Below are 12,243 nucleotides of genomic sequence, written 5' to 3' on the forward strand. Positions count from 1 at the left end.
GCCCGCACACCCACCTCCCGCCCTCTCCCCCCGGCACTCCGGCCCCGGGGCCCCGGGCCCTGCTGACCACCCTGCCTCTTCTCCTGCCCCCCGCCTCCCCTCTGTCCTTGCAGTGAGCCCCACCGCGGCGGCCGCGCCGAGGATCACCCGCTCCAACAGCATCCCCACCCACGAGGCGGCCTTCGAGCTGTACAGCGGCGCCCAGACGGGGAGCAGCCTGTCCCTGGCCGAGAGGCCCAAGGGCATGGTGCGGTCGGGGTCCTTCCGAGACCCCGCAGACGACGGTGAGGCCTCGCGCCGCGGCGCGGTTCACGCTCCTCCTGCCGCCGCCGCCCGCGCCGTCCCCGCACGCACATGACCCCCGCGACAGCGAGTGGGGCCATCTCAGCGCCCCCTTCCGATCCCCTCGCAGGGTCTGGGGCCCCGAAAGCTTGGGGCGGGGCGGGGGGGGGGAGTGAGCGGGGACCGAGCCCCGCCCTCACCCGGCCGTGGGCTGCCGCTGGAGCTCGGCTCCTCGGGGACACGCAGGGACCTGGTGTGGCTGTGAGGCCTTCCCAGGGAGCTAGGGGTTCGTTCCTCTCCCACGAAGGCGGCAGGCAGGCCCGTGGGGGTCGTGGTCAGCTTGGGGCCAGGCTCCTGGAGGGCACGGCCCTTCCTTGCTCGAGGGCGCGCCTGGGTTCCTCTGCTGGGCTCCACTGAGGGACCTTAAGGAGGACCTCACACCCCAGGGTCCGCCGTCCCCAGGGTTCCAGCCCGCGGTCCCCTGTGCTGAGGAGAGGTGGGGCCGGCTGGTGGCGGGGCTTCCCTGAGGGAAGACGGTCGTCACCGACCCCCGAACGTCCCCGTCCCTGCCCTGAGCCCCGCCGCTTGGGCCGGCGCAGGCTGGAGCAAGAGCCGCTGTGCGCGGCAGACCCGGCCTGCTCTGGGTCGTTGGCACCAGCCGGGTGCCTGTGCGGTTCTTCCTTCCTCTCGGCTCCATTGCCGGTGCCGGCTGCTGCCCTCAGGCTCCTCCCGGGGGCCGTGCCTCGCGCTCGGGGCCCAACGCTGACGCCCTGCTCTCCTCTCTTCCAGTGCACGGCTCGGTGCTGTCCTTGGCCTCCAGCGCGTCCTCCACCTACTCCTCAGTAAGCGTGCTCCCGTGCCCGTGGCCGGGCTGGGGGCTGGGTCTGTGGGCCCGGGGCGGGCGTGGGGGGGCCCTCGGCCGGGTGCGTCAGCTGCTCGGGCTCTGTCTGGCCTCACCACTACCTCCGGAGCTGCCGTGCGGCCCTGTGTGCACAGCCGGGGCGTGCCCCGGTCACGGAGCGGGCTCTGTGCCGTGGGGAGCGGGGGCCTCCATGGCGCGGCGCCGTGAGTGGGTTCCCAGGACCCCAGGACCGTGTGCTGTCCCCCACGCGCCCTTCCTGGGGTAGCAGGCGCCGCCCGGGGCTGTCACGCCCCCCCCCCCGTCTCCCTTGGACCCCTCCTGCCCCGTCTTGACTCCTTCCCGTCGACCAGCCTCGTTTCCCAGCCGCCTCGGCGGTCCCAGTGCTGGCGGGACTCGAGCTCCGGAGACGTCTCCGGTCGAAACCCTGGCGCAGGGTCTGGCCCAGTGCGGTGGGGGGCCGGGGCCGGGGACCTGCTTCAGCCTCTCTGTACCCCGGGGCCTCGCTTGTCCGAGCGCTCGGCCCACCGCGGCCCGGCGGCCTGGCCCCCACCGTGACCCCCCCCACTCTCTCTCCCCCGCTGCGCTGCCTTCTTCAGGCGGAGGAGAGGATGCAGTCCGAGGTAGGGCGCCCGGCCTCCGCCGCTGCCTGCTGACACCCTGCACGCCAGACCCCCCCACCCCCGTCCCCCACCGCGGCCGCCCTCAGCGGCCCCTCTCCTCCTCCTCCTCCCACAGCAAATCCGCAAGCTCCGCCGGGAGCTGGAGTCCTCGCAGGAGAAGGTGGCCACCCTCACGTCCCAGCTGTCTGCCAACGTGAGTGGGGCCCAGGCACCGAGTCCCGTGGCGGAAGTTAGGGGCATGCGGCCAGAGGGGGGGGGTTACGGCGTTCGCCGCCCCCCGGGCTCCCAGGCCAAGGGGGCAAGGGCTGGAGGGTCCTCCACCCCATCTTTGAGTGCTGATTTCTGTAGTGAACGGCTCTGCCCCAAGTGTAGCCAGGAAGTGGGGGTGATTCCACACGGATGGCCTTTGAACTCCCTAGAGGAAGGAGAGGGGGCCGCCAGCGGTTGGGCGGGGGACTGGCGAGGCCTAGCCGTCAGCCTGGACAGCAGTGGTTATTATGGGCTGGAATCCCCAAGGCCTTGGCAAGGGTCGCCCCTGCCCCGTCTTTGATCACCCCGGGTAACCGGGCAGGCCCAAAGCTGGCTTCCGGAACTCTCTCTGGCGACCGTGACACTCCTGCCTGGGGCCCACCCCACTCTGGCCCAGCCCCGCTCCCCCTGCCCCCCTCCCTGCCGCCTTTCCCAGGAGGCCCCAGGGCAGCTGGCAGAGGGGGCCCGAGCCCGGGTTGGGGGCCGGGGCTGTTGTGTGTGCCCTCCAGCTGCCCCCGGGGCGTCTGCCTCGAAGGGGCTTTTCCTCCAGACTTCGGACACCCCCCTGCGCCCCCCGCCCCAGCAGCACCGTGCGGTGGGGCAGGCACAGCCGCCGCTCCGCCGGGCCGCGGCCGGGGCGCACGCCTGGAACACAGAGCCCTTCTCCCGAGGCTGTAAACACCAGCTGAGCCGGATCCGCGGAGGGTTCCAAGTGCTTCACAAAGTGGCCGTGTCTGCAGCTTCCGCCGCGGGCCCTGGCCGCCCCTCTGCCTTCCTCTCCCGGGGACCCAGCTGTCCGGCCCGGGGTCCCCCGGGACCGGGAGGGAGGCTCTCCCAAGCTCTTGCCTGTTTCCGATCCACTGGCTGTTGCCTTGTGTCGCAAGCCCTGGATTCAGGCGCTGCCGCCTGTGGTTTGCTGGAAACTGATGTCAAGTGCTTTTCCCGCTCGTGGGACTCGCGGGGATCGTAACGTAAACAGGAGCCACCCCCTCCCTGCACCCCACCCGGCGAGGCGGCGGCCAGGGTCAGGCCCTGCACAGCCCGGAGAGTCGCGTCTGGGAGCTGCTGCGGGAACGGAGCCCAGAAGAGAGAGCGTGGGCCGGCTTCTCATCGTCCGTGCCGCCGCCCCCACCCGCCGTCACGCTGCTGCAGCCGCACCAGGGCCGGGGCCACGAGAAGGAGCTCGGGGACGGCTTTGCTCAGAACAGGAAGTTCCCTGGGCTTCGACACAGCACAACCCAGACTCCCAGCCGTGCGAGGTTCTCCACGGGCTGGCTGTGGCCGAGGTCGCGGCCCCGCCCTCAGGCTTGCCCTCCCGGATCCCGACACACGCGGAACCCAGCTCTGGTCACGCTCCGTGGGCCGAGGGCGCACCCAGATGCCAATGTGCCCCCTGCCACCCTCCCTCCAGCACCGCCACACACAGCCGAGGGTCCCGCAGGCACCCTCCCTCGGTCGGGCCTGGGGGGCTCAGAGGGGAGAGGAGAGGAAAACCTGCAGATTACGAAGGGAGCCCGCAGCAGGGCAGCCAGACATTGTGGGGGGCCTCCAGCGGTCTGTCAGACAGGGGCAGGGGCACGAGAATAAACAAGTGACCTGAAGCCATGGACACGGGCGCTCCCTGCACGGGAGGCGGAAGCAGAGTGCTTGGGGTCGTGACAGGCGCCGCGGGGCCCAGGCCCTGGCCGGGTTCGGTCCCCAAGGACCAGGCAGAGGCTGGAGCAGGACCAGAGGCACTGCCGGCAGCCATGGTCGAGTGGAGGGGCCCCCGGGGGCCTCCAGGCAGCGGGTGCTAACAGGCCGGCCTCCCGGGAGGAAGATCCCCGGCAGCAGGAAGCAGCGAGGGCGGTGCACGTGGCGTCCTGGGGCGGGCAGAACGCGCCTGTCACTTCCTGCCGGGTCTCCCCTCGCTCGCTCGCCGCCCTACACGGACGGCCACTCCTCTGTCCCCCTTCACAGCGCCGGCCTCGTTCCCTCACCTGTCCTCCCGTCCTCTGCGTCCGGCACCGGCTCAGGCTGTGCCTGGGTGGCCTCGGGCTGCCTCTCACCTGGAGGGTCCCGGGTACCCTCCCTCCTCACATCTGGTGGCCAGGTGTGCAGTGCCCCGGCTGCTTCCTGAGCCCCTCCCCCCGGCCCTGCAAAGAGGCTGGAGAAGCCAGGAGCAAGGAGAACCCCAGGAGCGCTGGAGGAAAACACGTGGTTTCACTGGCTGCACGGGGCAGCCGGCTGGACAGGGGTTCCGCAGGACAGCAGCACCGCCCCCGGGGGTTGCTGAGCCCTCTGGGGGGCAGGGGCAGTCCCACCCCTGGCAGATGACAGGGACAAGCCCCAGGGAATCCTCGAGTCGCACCCCCGGGGGTCGGTCGGGCCCATTGGCCCTGAGACAGAAGACCGGCTGCACTGCATCCCCCTCGGGCCCCCCTCGGGCCCCCCTCGAGCCTCAGGTGACTCCAGGGCCCCCGTGTGCTCCTTCCAGGCGAACCTGGTGGCCGCGTTCGAGCAAAGCCTGGTGAACATGACGTCCCGCCTGCGGCACCTGGCGGAGACCGCGGAGGAGAAGGTGAGCGGCCTGGGGCAGGGACTGGCCAGGCTCCCCCCCTGCCCCCCCTTGGGCCCTGGTGCCCGAGCTCCTGCCCCGTCTCCCGGAATGCCCGACCCCTGTGCCGCGTCCGGTGGGAAGCCGGCACCCAGCCGCTGCCCGGCGTGTAGTAGGTGCTCCAGCCCCGCCAGTGACGCCTCTCCCGTCTCTGACCCAGGACACGGAGCTGCTGGACCTGCGGGAGACCATAGACTTCCTGAAGAAGAAGAACTCCGAGGCCCAGGCCGTCATTCAGGGGGCGCTGAGCGCCTCGGAGTCCGCGCCCAGAGGTGGGGGCGCGGCTGCGGCCTGGGGGGCGGCGCTGTGCGTGGGGGGGGGCGGGGGGAGCGTATGGAGAGTCTCTGTACCTTTTTCTGTGACCCCACTGCTGCGCTGAAAACGTAACAGGTCCATGCTGTGCATTTTACCTATATGTGTCATGCCTGCACATGCACATACGTGACCTAGTTTGACCCTCACGCTAGTTCTCACGGGTGTGCCGTCCACTCCTCACATGGGGCCGTGGTCTCGTAGGCCAGGGCGTGGGGCTCAGTGACAGGTTCGCCTTGGCCTCTGACCGCCAAGCAGTCCGGCTTTGCTGAGCCCCCAGAGACTCCGGCCAGGCCTTGGGCAGCTGGGCAGGCCGCCTCGGTCACGGTCGGTGTGGGCCCCCAGGCCCCCTCCGCCCCGACTCTGAACGTCCACGTGCCCCCCCCACCCCCGCCCCGCGGAGAAAATAAGCTCTTCCGGGAGCCCCCTTCCGACTGTCCCGGCCGCGGCTCACGCTCCTCGGTCCTCGGTGGTTTCTCTCCCGTTGTCAGGAGGAGCGGTCCCCTCTCGCCAAGGGTGACCCCCTGTCTGGCTTCGGGGTGACCCCTCTGGCTATCACCCCACACACACACACACACACACTCATTCCCTTGTCTCTGGCCTCCTCCTGGTCCCTATCTTCCCCTCTGTTCACAGCGCTAACGGCTGTCTTATCTTCGAGGGAAAAGGCGTACCCCCCTCTGTCCTTTTGGTTGTAATCTTGTCTCTGTTCTTCCCCCCCCGTCACCTGGGACCCCCCTGTGATGTGGCTTCTGTCACAGCACCTCCCAAACCTGCTGTCCCTGCAGCCTGCAGCAGCCCCCGTCTCCCCCAAATCTAACCTCACCCGGGGACCCTTCCTTCCATCGCTTTGAGGGCGGAAGGGAAAGGGGGAGCATCGATAGACTGCCCTTGGCTGACGGGACCGCCCGCAGCCGGCCGAGCCACGCCGGCCGGGGCTGACCGACCTGCCGTGTTGAGTGCTTAGTTTGCAGCCTCCTCGACTTCTGTGAAATGGGGGTGACCCCTGAGTGTGTCGCGCTGGAAGCAGAGAATGCTCGTTAGCGTTCACCGCACGGCCCGTCGCGTCCTTGGTGCTCAGACACACCGCACTCTCACACACATGCGCACACGCGCCACCCCACCCCCACTCGGGGCAGGAGTGCGCCGCCGGGCGCCGTGGCCGCGGGAACCCCGCTTTCGGAGTCGGCCGAGCCCGCCCCGTCAGTCTGGGCGGACTCCTCCTCCTTGTGCACCGGGGTTTCCTGCTCACACTCTGCCTTCAGCGTGTGTCTTACACGGAGGCGTGATCGGCGTGCAAGGCACGCTTGTGGAAAGAGTGAATGAGCCGCACGCGAGTGATGGGACCCCGAGGCGGAGCCGGTCGGCCGCTTCCCCGCCCTCTGACCCGAGACCTGCCTCCGCCTCCCACCTCTGACCCGTCCCCTCCCCCCCGCCCCCCAGAGCTGCGGATCAAGCGGCAGAACTCCTCCGACAGCATCTCCAGCCTGAACAGCATCACCAGCCACTCCAGCGTGGGCAGCGGCAAGGACGCCGACGCCAAGAAGAAGAAGAAGAAGAGCTGGGTGGGTGAGGGGCCATGGGGCGGGGGGGGGTCCTGCACGTGGGGCCCGGCGACCACCCTGCCCCTGTCCCCCCCCCAGCGCAGGCAGCGGGCCCTTCGCGGGGACCGCGGCGCAGTCCCCTCGTCATCGTCATCACTGAGCCCCGAGTCCCTGTCGCTCAGCGCGGGGGCTGCCGGCGCGCCGCCCGTGGCCCTCCGTGCTGGTCCCTCGTCCCCGCCCCCAGCCGCCCCGCCTGCGCTCCCGGGGTCTCCGCACACAGGTCAGGTCACCGGCCTTCGTCAGCAGCAGGGGGGGTGCACCGGGGTCCCTGGCCCCGCCTCCCCGCGGCCCCCTCTACGCCGAGTCACGGACAAAGCCGCTCGCCCTGGTGCTCCGGGGGCCACCTCTTCCGCCTCTGGGCAGGCGTTCGGGCAGCTGGGCGTGACCGCACCCGCCGGGAGCCCTTTCCCTGGCTGAGCGGCCAGGCCTGCGCGGCGGGGGGAGGGGGGACGGGCCTGCAGACCCCGCGCAGCGCAGGCAGGCAGGCAGGCAGGTGCCCGCTGTGTGAGACGCCTGATTAAGTGTCGCTTCTTTTTTTTTTTTCCCCTTCAAAACGCTGACTTCAAACCCCCATTTTTTTCCAGGTCTATGAGGTAAGAGATGTGGTTCCCTCCCCCGTCTTCTCTTCCCCTCACCATGCCCCCCATTTCCACAGCGGCTCTCCCCCCAAAGGCAGATGGGCCGCTCACAACACTGCCCTGACCCCGAGCTCCTGGCTCACCCCACGGTGTGGCCCCCCCCGGCTGCCCCCACCCGTGCAGGAGCTAGTGGGGCCCACGCCTCCCTCCTGCCCCCGGTCAGACGACTCCTGTCCCGAGGGGGAGCTGCTGGCTTTCGCTCTGTTGCCCCCAGGAGCCCCACAACGGAGGAGAGGAGCCCTCTGTGCACCCCGCGTTCGGGGGCCGGTTGGGGTCTGGGTGCAGGTGAACCTGAGTTAGCTGAGGGCCGGGACCCTGCCCGGGGCCCCTCGCGTCTGCAGCCTCTCAGCACCCTTGGGGTCTCCAAGGAGAGTCCTGGGAGCAGGGCACGGCCCCTGACAGGCGGCCAGCAAAACCAGAATTTTTGTGACGAGACAGGCGTCTGGGGGCCACGCTCACTCCCGTCCCCAGCGTTGGGCTGCGTGTGGCAGGGGTGCGGAAGTGCACACCCTCTGGTCTCGGCCCTCAGGAGCCCGCAGACTTGCCGGGGAGGCACAGAAGAGACCAGGTCCTTGGTGGCAGCCCCTGTGGGCACGCTGACCTGGTCTGGGAGCGTGGAGGGACTGACCCCGGGAGGGAGGGACGCCCCCGGGGAGGGGCAGAAACCAGGCGGCCCGGGGGGTCATGCAGGAAGAGACGCCTTTGCGTGGGCGCTGCCGGGCATGGAGATCATCTAAGCTCGGTTCCCCCCGGGTCTGCGTCCCTCCGAGTGCCGCCCCCCCGCAGCCATCGGGACGCTCCTGGAACAGTGGCGCCATCTGCAGGCTGAGGCCGGGGTGCATGCACGAGCACACAGGACACGCATGTGGGCTCACACACGCACACGGCTGTCCACCAGGCAGCGTGCGGAGCGGAGGTCCTGGTGTCGGAGACTCGGGACCCCGAGTCCCAGCCCCGGGGCCCCTCGGCCATGCCGTGCCCAGCGAGCCCGAGCTCGGGCCTTCCCGCCTCAGGGGCACCCCGGCCGGGACCCCGGCTTTGCGGCACTTCTGGGCCAGGCGTGCTCTCGGTGGACGGGCCCCGCCCGCTTCCTGCCGCTGCCCACGCGCCTGCCCCTCCCTCGCCGCCCGCCATGGCCACGCGGGTGGTCACCCTCGTTGGACCTGCCAGGGCCCCCGATGCCAGCCCCCGCCGCCACCAGCAGCCCTCCGGACACCCTCAGACCGCCCCCCCCACCCGTGTCCCTCTGTGCTGTGTGGCATGCTGTGTGGTGCATGTGCCGGGCGTGGGGCGCGGCCCGTCTGCAGCTCCGGCTCCCACCGGCCCCCCAAGCTCAGCTCCACCCCCGAGGGACAGGCTGCAGTCATGTGACCGAGTCCCCAGGGCTGCAGGGGGATGCCCCTCGCTCTCGGCCTCTCCGGTGGGTGCGCCTGAGCCTGGGGGTGCGCCTGAGCCTGGGGCGCGGGGAGCCCGGAGACGTCACGGCAGGCCCGATGCCACGTGGCTCTGTGACCTCCGCCGAGCCACCACGGTGGCGGGCTCCGCTCGGCAGGCACGGAGACGCTGCTCCGATGTGCCTAGTCGGGGCTGCCCCCCAGGCCCCCTGGCTGAGCCACCCGTGGCCGGGGAGCGTGCCCCATGACCTCTGGGGCTTCTCTGTCCCTCTCAGCCTCCCGGGGGGAGAGAAGCCCCGGACGACCCCCAGCCTGCGGCGGCAGCAGCAGCCAGCTCCAGGCCGCTCTGCTGCTTCTCTTCCGTGAAGCCCTGGGGAGGGAGGCTGCGCCCCGGCAGGCAGAGGCCCCGCCCCTGCGCCGCGCTGCCCCGAGGCCCCGGACCCCCCCCCCCCCCCCGTCCGCACGGGGGTCCCTGACACCGCCGCCCTCCCGGGTTCCGCCCCCCCCAGCTCCGGAGCTCCTTCAACAAAGCCTTCAGCATCAAGAAGGCGCCCAAGTCAGCGTCCTCCTGCTCCGACATCGAGGAGATCGCCACGCCCGACTCCTCGGCGCCCTCGTCCCCCAAGCTGCAGCACGGGGGGTCCGCGGAGACCGCCCCGCCCGCCGCCAAGCCCCCCCAGCCGTCCCCCCTGGGCGTCGAGGCCCCGGAGTAAGTGCCCGCCCGGGCCGCCCCCAGCTTGGCGCCTGCGTGAACCCCCCCCCCACGGCGGGCACTCAGCCCCTCCCGGCTGGGCTCGCAGTGGCCTGTTACACGGGCCCGGCCACCCTGGGCCCCCGAGTCCAGCTGGGGGGCCGTCCCCTTCGCTGCTGCCGAGCACCCCGGGGGCAGGTCGGCCCCCAACACCCAGCTCTCGGCTCCCCGCCGGCCGCCGGCACCTCTGCGAGTGCCCAGCCGGCTCGACGCCCGCCTTCCCGCAGGGCCCCGGCCCACCCGGCCCCCCACACGCGGCTGTTCCCCACCAGCGAGGAGGAGGAGCCGGAGAAGAAGGAGGTGTCGGAGCTGCGCTCGGAGCTGTGGGAGAAGGAGATGAAGCTGACGGACATCCGCCTGGAGGCCCTGAGCTCCGCCCACCAGCTGGACCAGCTCCGGGAGACGATGCACAACATGCAGGTCGGTGGGGCCGCACCGCGGCGGGGGGCCCGGCTGTGCCACGTCCCCCGGCCCGCCCCCCGGCCCCACCCAGACCCCGACCCCGTCTCTTCTGGCCGCAGCTGGAGGTGGACCTGCTCAAGGCGGAGAACGACCGGCTGAAGGTCGCCCCCGGCCCCTCGGCGGGCTCCGCGCCGGGGCAGGTCCCCGGCTCGTCGGCGCTGTCCTCCCCGCGCCGCTCGCTGGGCCTGGCGCTCACCCACTCCTTCAGCCCGAGTCTCCCGGACACAGGTGCCTTGGGGAGGAGGGCCTGTCTGGGGCGGGGGCGGGGGCGGGGGCAGGGGCGGGGGCCCCCCCACCGTTGCACAAGCCGGAGGACACAGGGCTGCTCTGGCCCCTCGGCCGTCATCGCTGTCCGGTGTCGGGCCGCCGTCCCCTCGGGGAAGCTCTGAGAAGGAGGCGGAAGGGCCGGGACCGCAGGGGGTGGGGCGAAGGCTGGGGAATGGGGGGTGCCTGCACCAACAGTACCCCCCCCCCCCCCGCAGACCTGTCGCCCATGGACGGCATCAGCAGCGGCCCGAAGGAGGAGGCCACCCTCCGGGTGGTGGTGAGGATGCCGCCGCAGCACATCATCCGTGGGGTGAGCGCTGCTCCCCGGGGGGGCCGGGGCTTGGGGGGCCCCTCCCCTTGGCGCCCCCTTCCCGGGGGCTCACCTGCTTCTGGCCCGGCTCGGCAGGACTTGAAGCAGCAGGAATTCTTCCTGGGGTGCAGCAAGGTCAGCGGGAAGCTGGACTGGAAGGTGCTGGACGAAGCCGTTTTCCAGGTGTTCAAGGTAAAGGGGTGGGGCTCCCGCTCAGGGGCTCGTCCTCCCCCTGGGGCCCGGGGACCTGGGGTCTCGGGGGCAGGGACGCTGGGTGGGAGAGCCACATGCCCCCCGCCCCCCCGCCCACCTCTGCTCCCTCACCGCCCTCCCGGTGCCTCTTCCGTCAGGACTACATCTCCAAGATGGACCCGGCCTCCACCCTGGGGCTCAGCACCGAGTCCATCCACGGCTACAGCATCAGCCACGTGAAGCGGGTGCTGGACGCGGAGCCCCCGGAGATGCCCCCGTGCCGCCGCGGCGTCACCAACATCTCCGTGTCCCTCAAAGGTCAGCGCCGGCCCTGCGGCCAGGTGGGCGGGGGAGGGGTGGGGGGTCCCCGGGTGCCCATCAGCTCCAGTTCCTGTATGCACCTCCCTGCGCTGTAGCGCCGTCCGCCTTCCAGGTCCCGGTCCCGGTTCCGGTTCTGCCAGCACACCGGGGTGGAAAGCTGGCTTTGAACGTTACACTGTTGCTGACGTGTTCTTTGTAGTTAGGCCCGTGGTTGTAACAAACACTTTCCCCTCATTATTCCTCAAGCGGTACAGTGTAACGTTTACTCAGCGTTTACATTGTATCGGGTACTCCGAGCGTCCAGAGATGGTTGGAAGCGCACGGGAGGCTGTGCGTAGGTCACGCACAGATACGACACTGTTCATACCGGGACTTGAGCGTCCTGGGGATTTGGTGTCCATGGGGGCGTTGGGGTAGGAGGGTCTGGGATCCGATCGGCTGCGGGTACCAGGTATCGGGGGGCGACTCCGGCCAGGTGGAGGAAGATGGGGCCGAGCCCTGCTCTGGGACATTTTTGTTAGCAGGGAATTTCTGCCAAGTCGCCCGCACACCCGTAGCCGCTCCCTAAAACTACGACACACGTGGTCAGCCTTCTGGGTCGGGCTCCCCGCGGGGCCCGGGCTCTGAGCTCTCAGTGGGCCCCCACGCAGAGGGGCCCTCGGGCCGGGGCCGCCCTCACACCCCCTGGGGCCGGGTTCCAGGTCTGAAGGAGAAGTGTGTGGACAGCCTGGTGTTCGAGACGCTGATCCCCAAGCCCATGATGCAGCATTACATCAGCCTGCTGCTCAAGCACCGGCGCCTGGTCCTCTCCGGCCCCAGCGGCACGGGCAAGACTTACCTGACCAACCGGCTGGCCGAGTACCTGGTGGAGCGCTCCGGCCGCGAGGTCACCGAGGGCATCGTCAGCACCTTCAACATGCACCAGCAGTCCTGCAAGGTGGCCCGCCCGCCGCCCTTCGGGCCTCCGTTTCCCCCCCCCCCGCCCCCTCCCCCACTGCTGCACCCCCTTCTCTGCTCCTTTGTCCCCCTCTAGACCTCTGTCTCCTGCCTGTGACGCTCCTTCCATTGACCAAGGTCTGAGCCACAAGCCCCTCGTTTCACCCCATCCTGCCCTTCCTCCCCCCTCCCCTCTGCCTTCCTCCCCCATGGCACTTGCTGGCCGGGAGCTTTCTGGGAGGAAGCTGTCAAAGCTGAGTATTCCTGTTGCTCGGTCCTCTGCCGAGTCCCGACGTCTCCGAGCACACCCCGGCACTCGGGGGTCAGACCTCGGTTCTCCCGGGGGGGGGGGGGGGCGTCACGGCCCCCACCCCACCAGTGAAAACCCACTTTAGTGTGCGCCACGTCAGGGTGTGGGGCCACTGCTTTAGGGGGAGGGGGCTGCAG

At 70.6% G+C, this 12,243-nt stretch overlaps 1 protein-coding gene across 1 annotated transcript in view; it reads left to right on the forward strand.

Annotated features, from left to right (window-relative positions):
- Positions 1 to 12,243, forward strand: part of NAV1 (neuron navigator 1) — a 130,130-nt gene that overhangs the window by 112,706 nt on the left and 5,181 nt on the right. The window contains 15 exon segments of the mRNA XM_028531110.2: positions 114 to 284; positions 1,072 to 1,124; positions 1,741 to 1,764; positions 1,880 to 1,957; positions 4,490 to 4,573; positions 4,770 to 4,881; positions 6,365 to 6,486; positions 7,110 to 7,118; positions 9,067 to 9,266; positions 9,536 to 9,728; positions 9,830 to 9,998; positions 10,253 to 10,347; positions 10,444 to 10,539; positions 10,698 to 10,857; positions 11,562 to 11,797. Of these exon segments, the coding sequence (XP_028386911.2) occupies positions 114 to 284; positions 1,072 to 1,124; positions 1,741 to 1,764; positions 1,880 to 1,957; positions 4,490 to 4,573; positions 4,770 to 4,881; positions 6,365 to 6,486; positions 7,110 to 7,118; positions 9,067 to 9,266; positions 9,536 to 9,728; positions 9,830 to 9,998; positions 10,253 to 10,347; positions 10,444 to 10,539; positions 10,698 to 10,857; positions 11,562 to 11,797 (1,802 nt within the window).

This window comes from Phyllostomus discolor, chromosome 15 (assembly GCF_004126475.2).
Source record: "Phyllostomus discolor isolate MPI-MPIP mPhyDis1 chromosome 15, mPhyDis1.pri.v3, whole genome shotgun sequence".
NCBI classification, from domain to species: Eukaryota; Metazoa; Chordata; class Mammalia; order Chiroptera; family Phyllostomidae; genus Phyllostomus; species Phyllostomus discolor.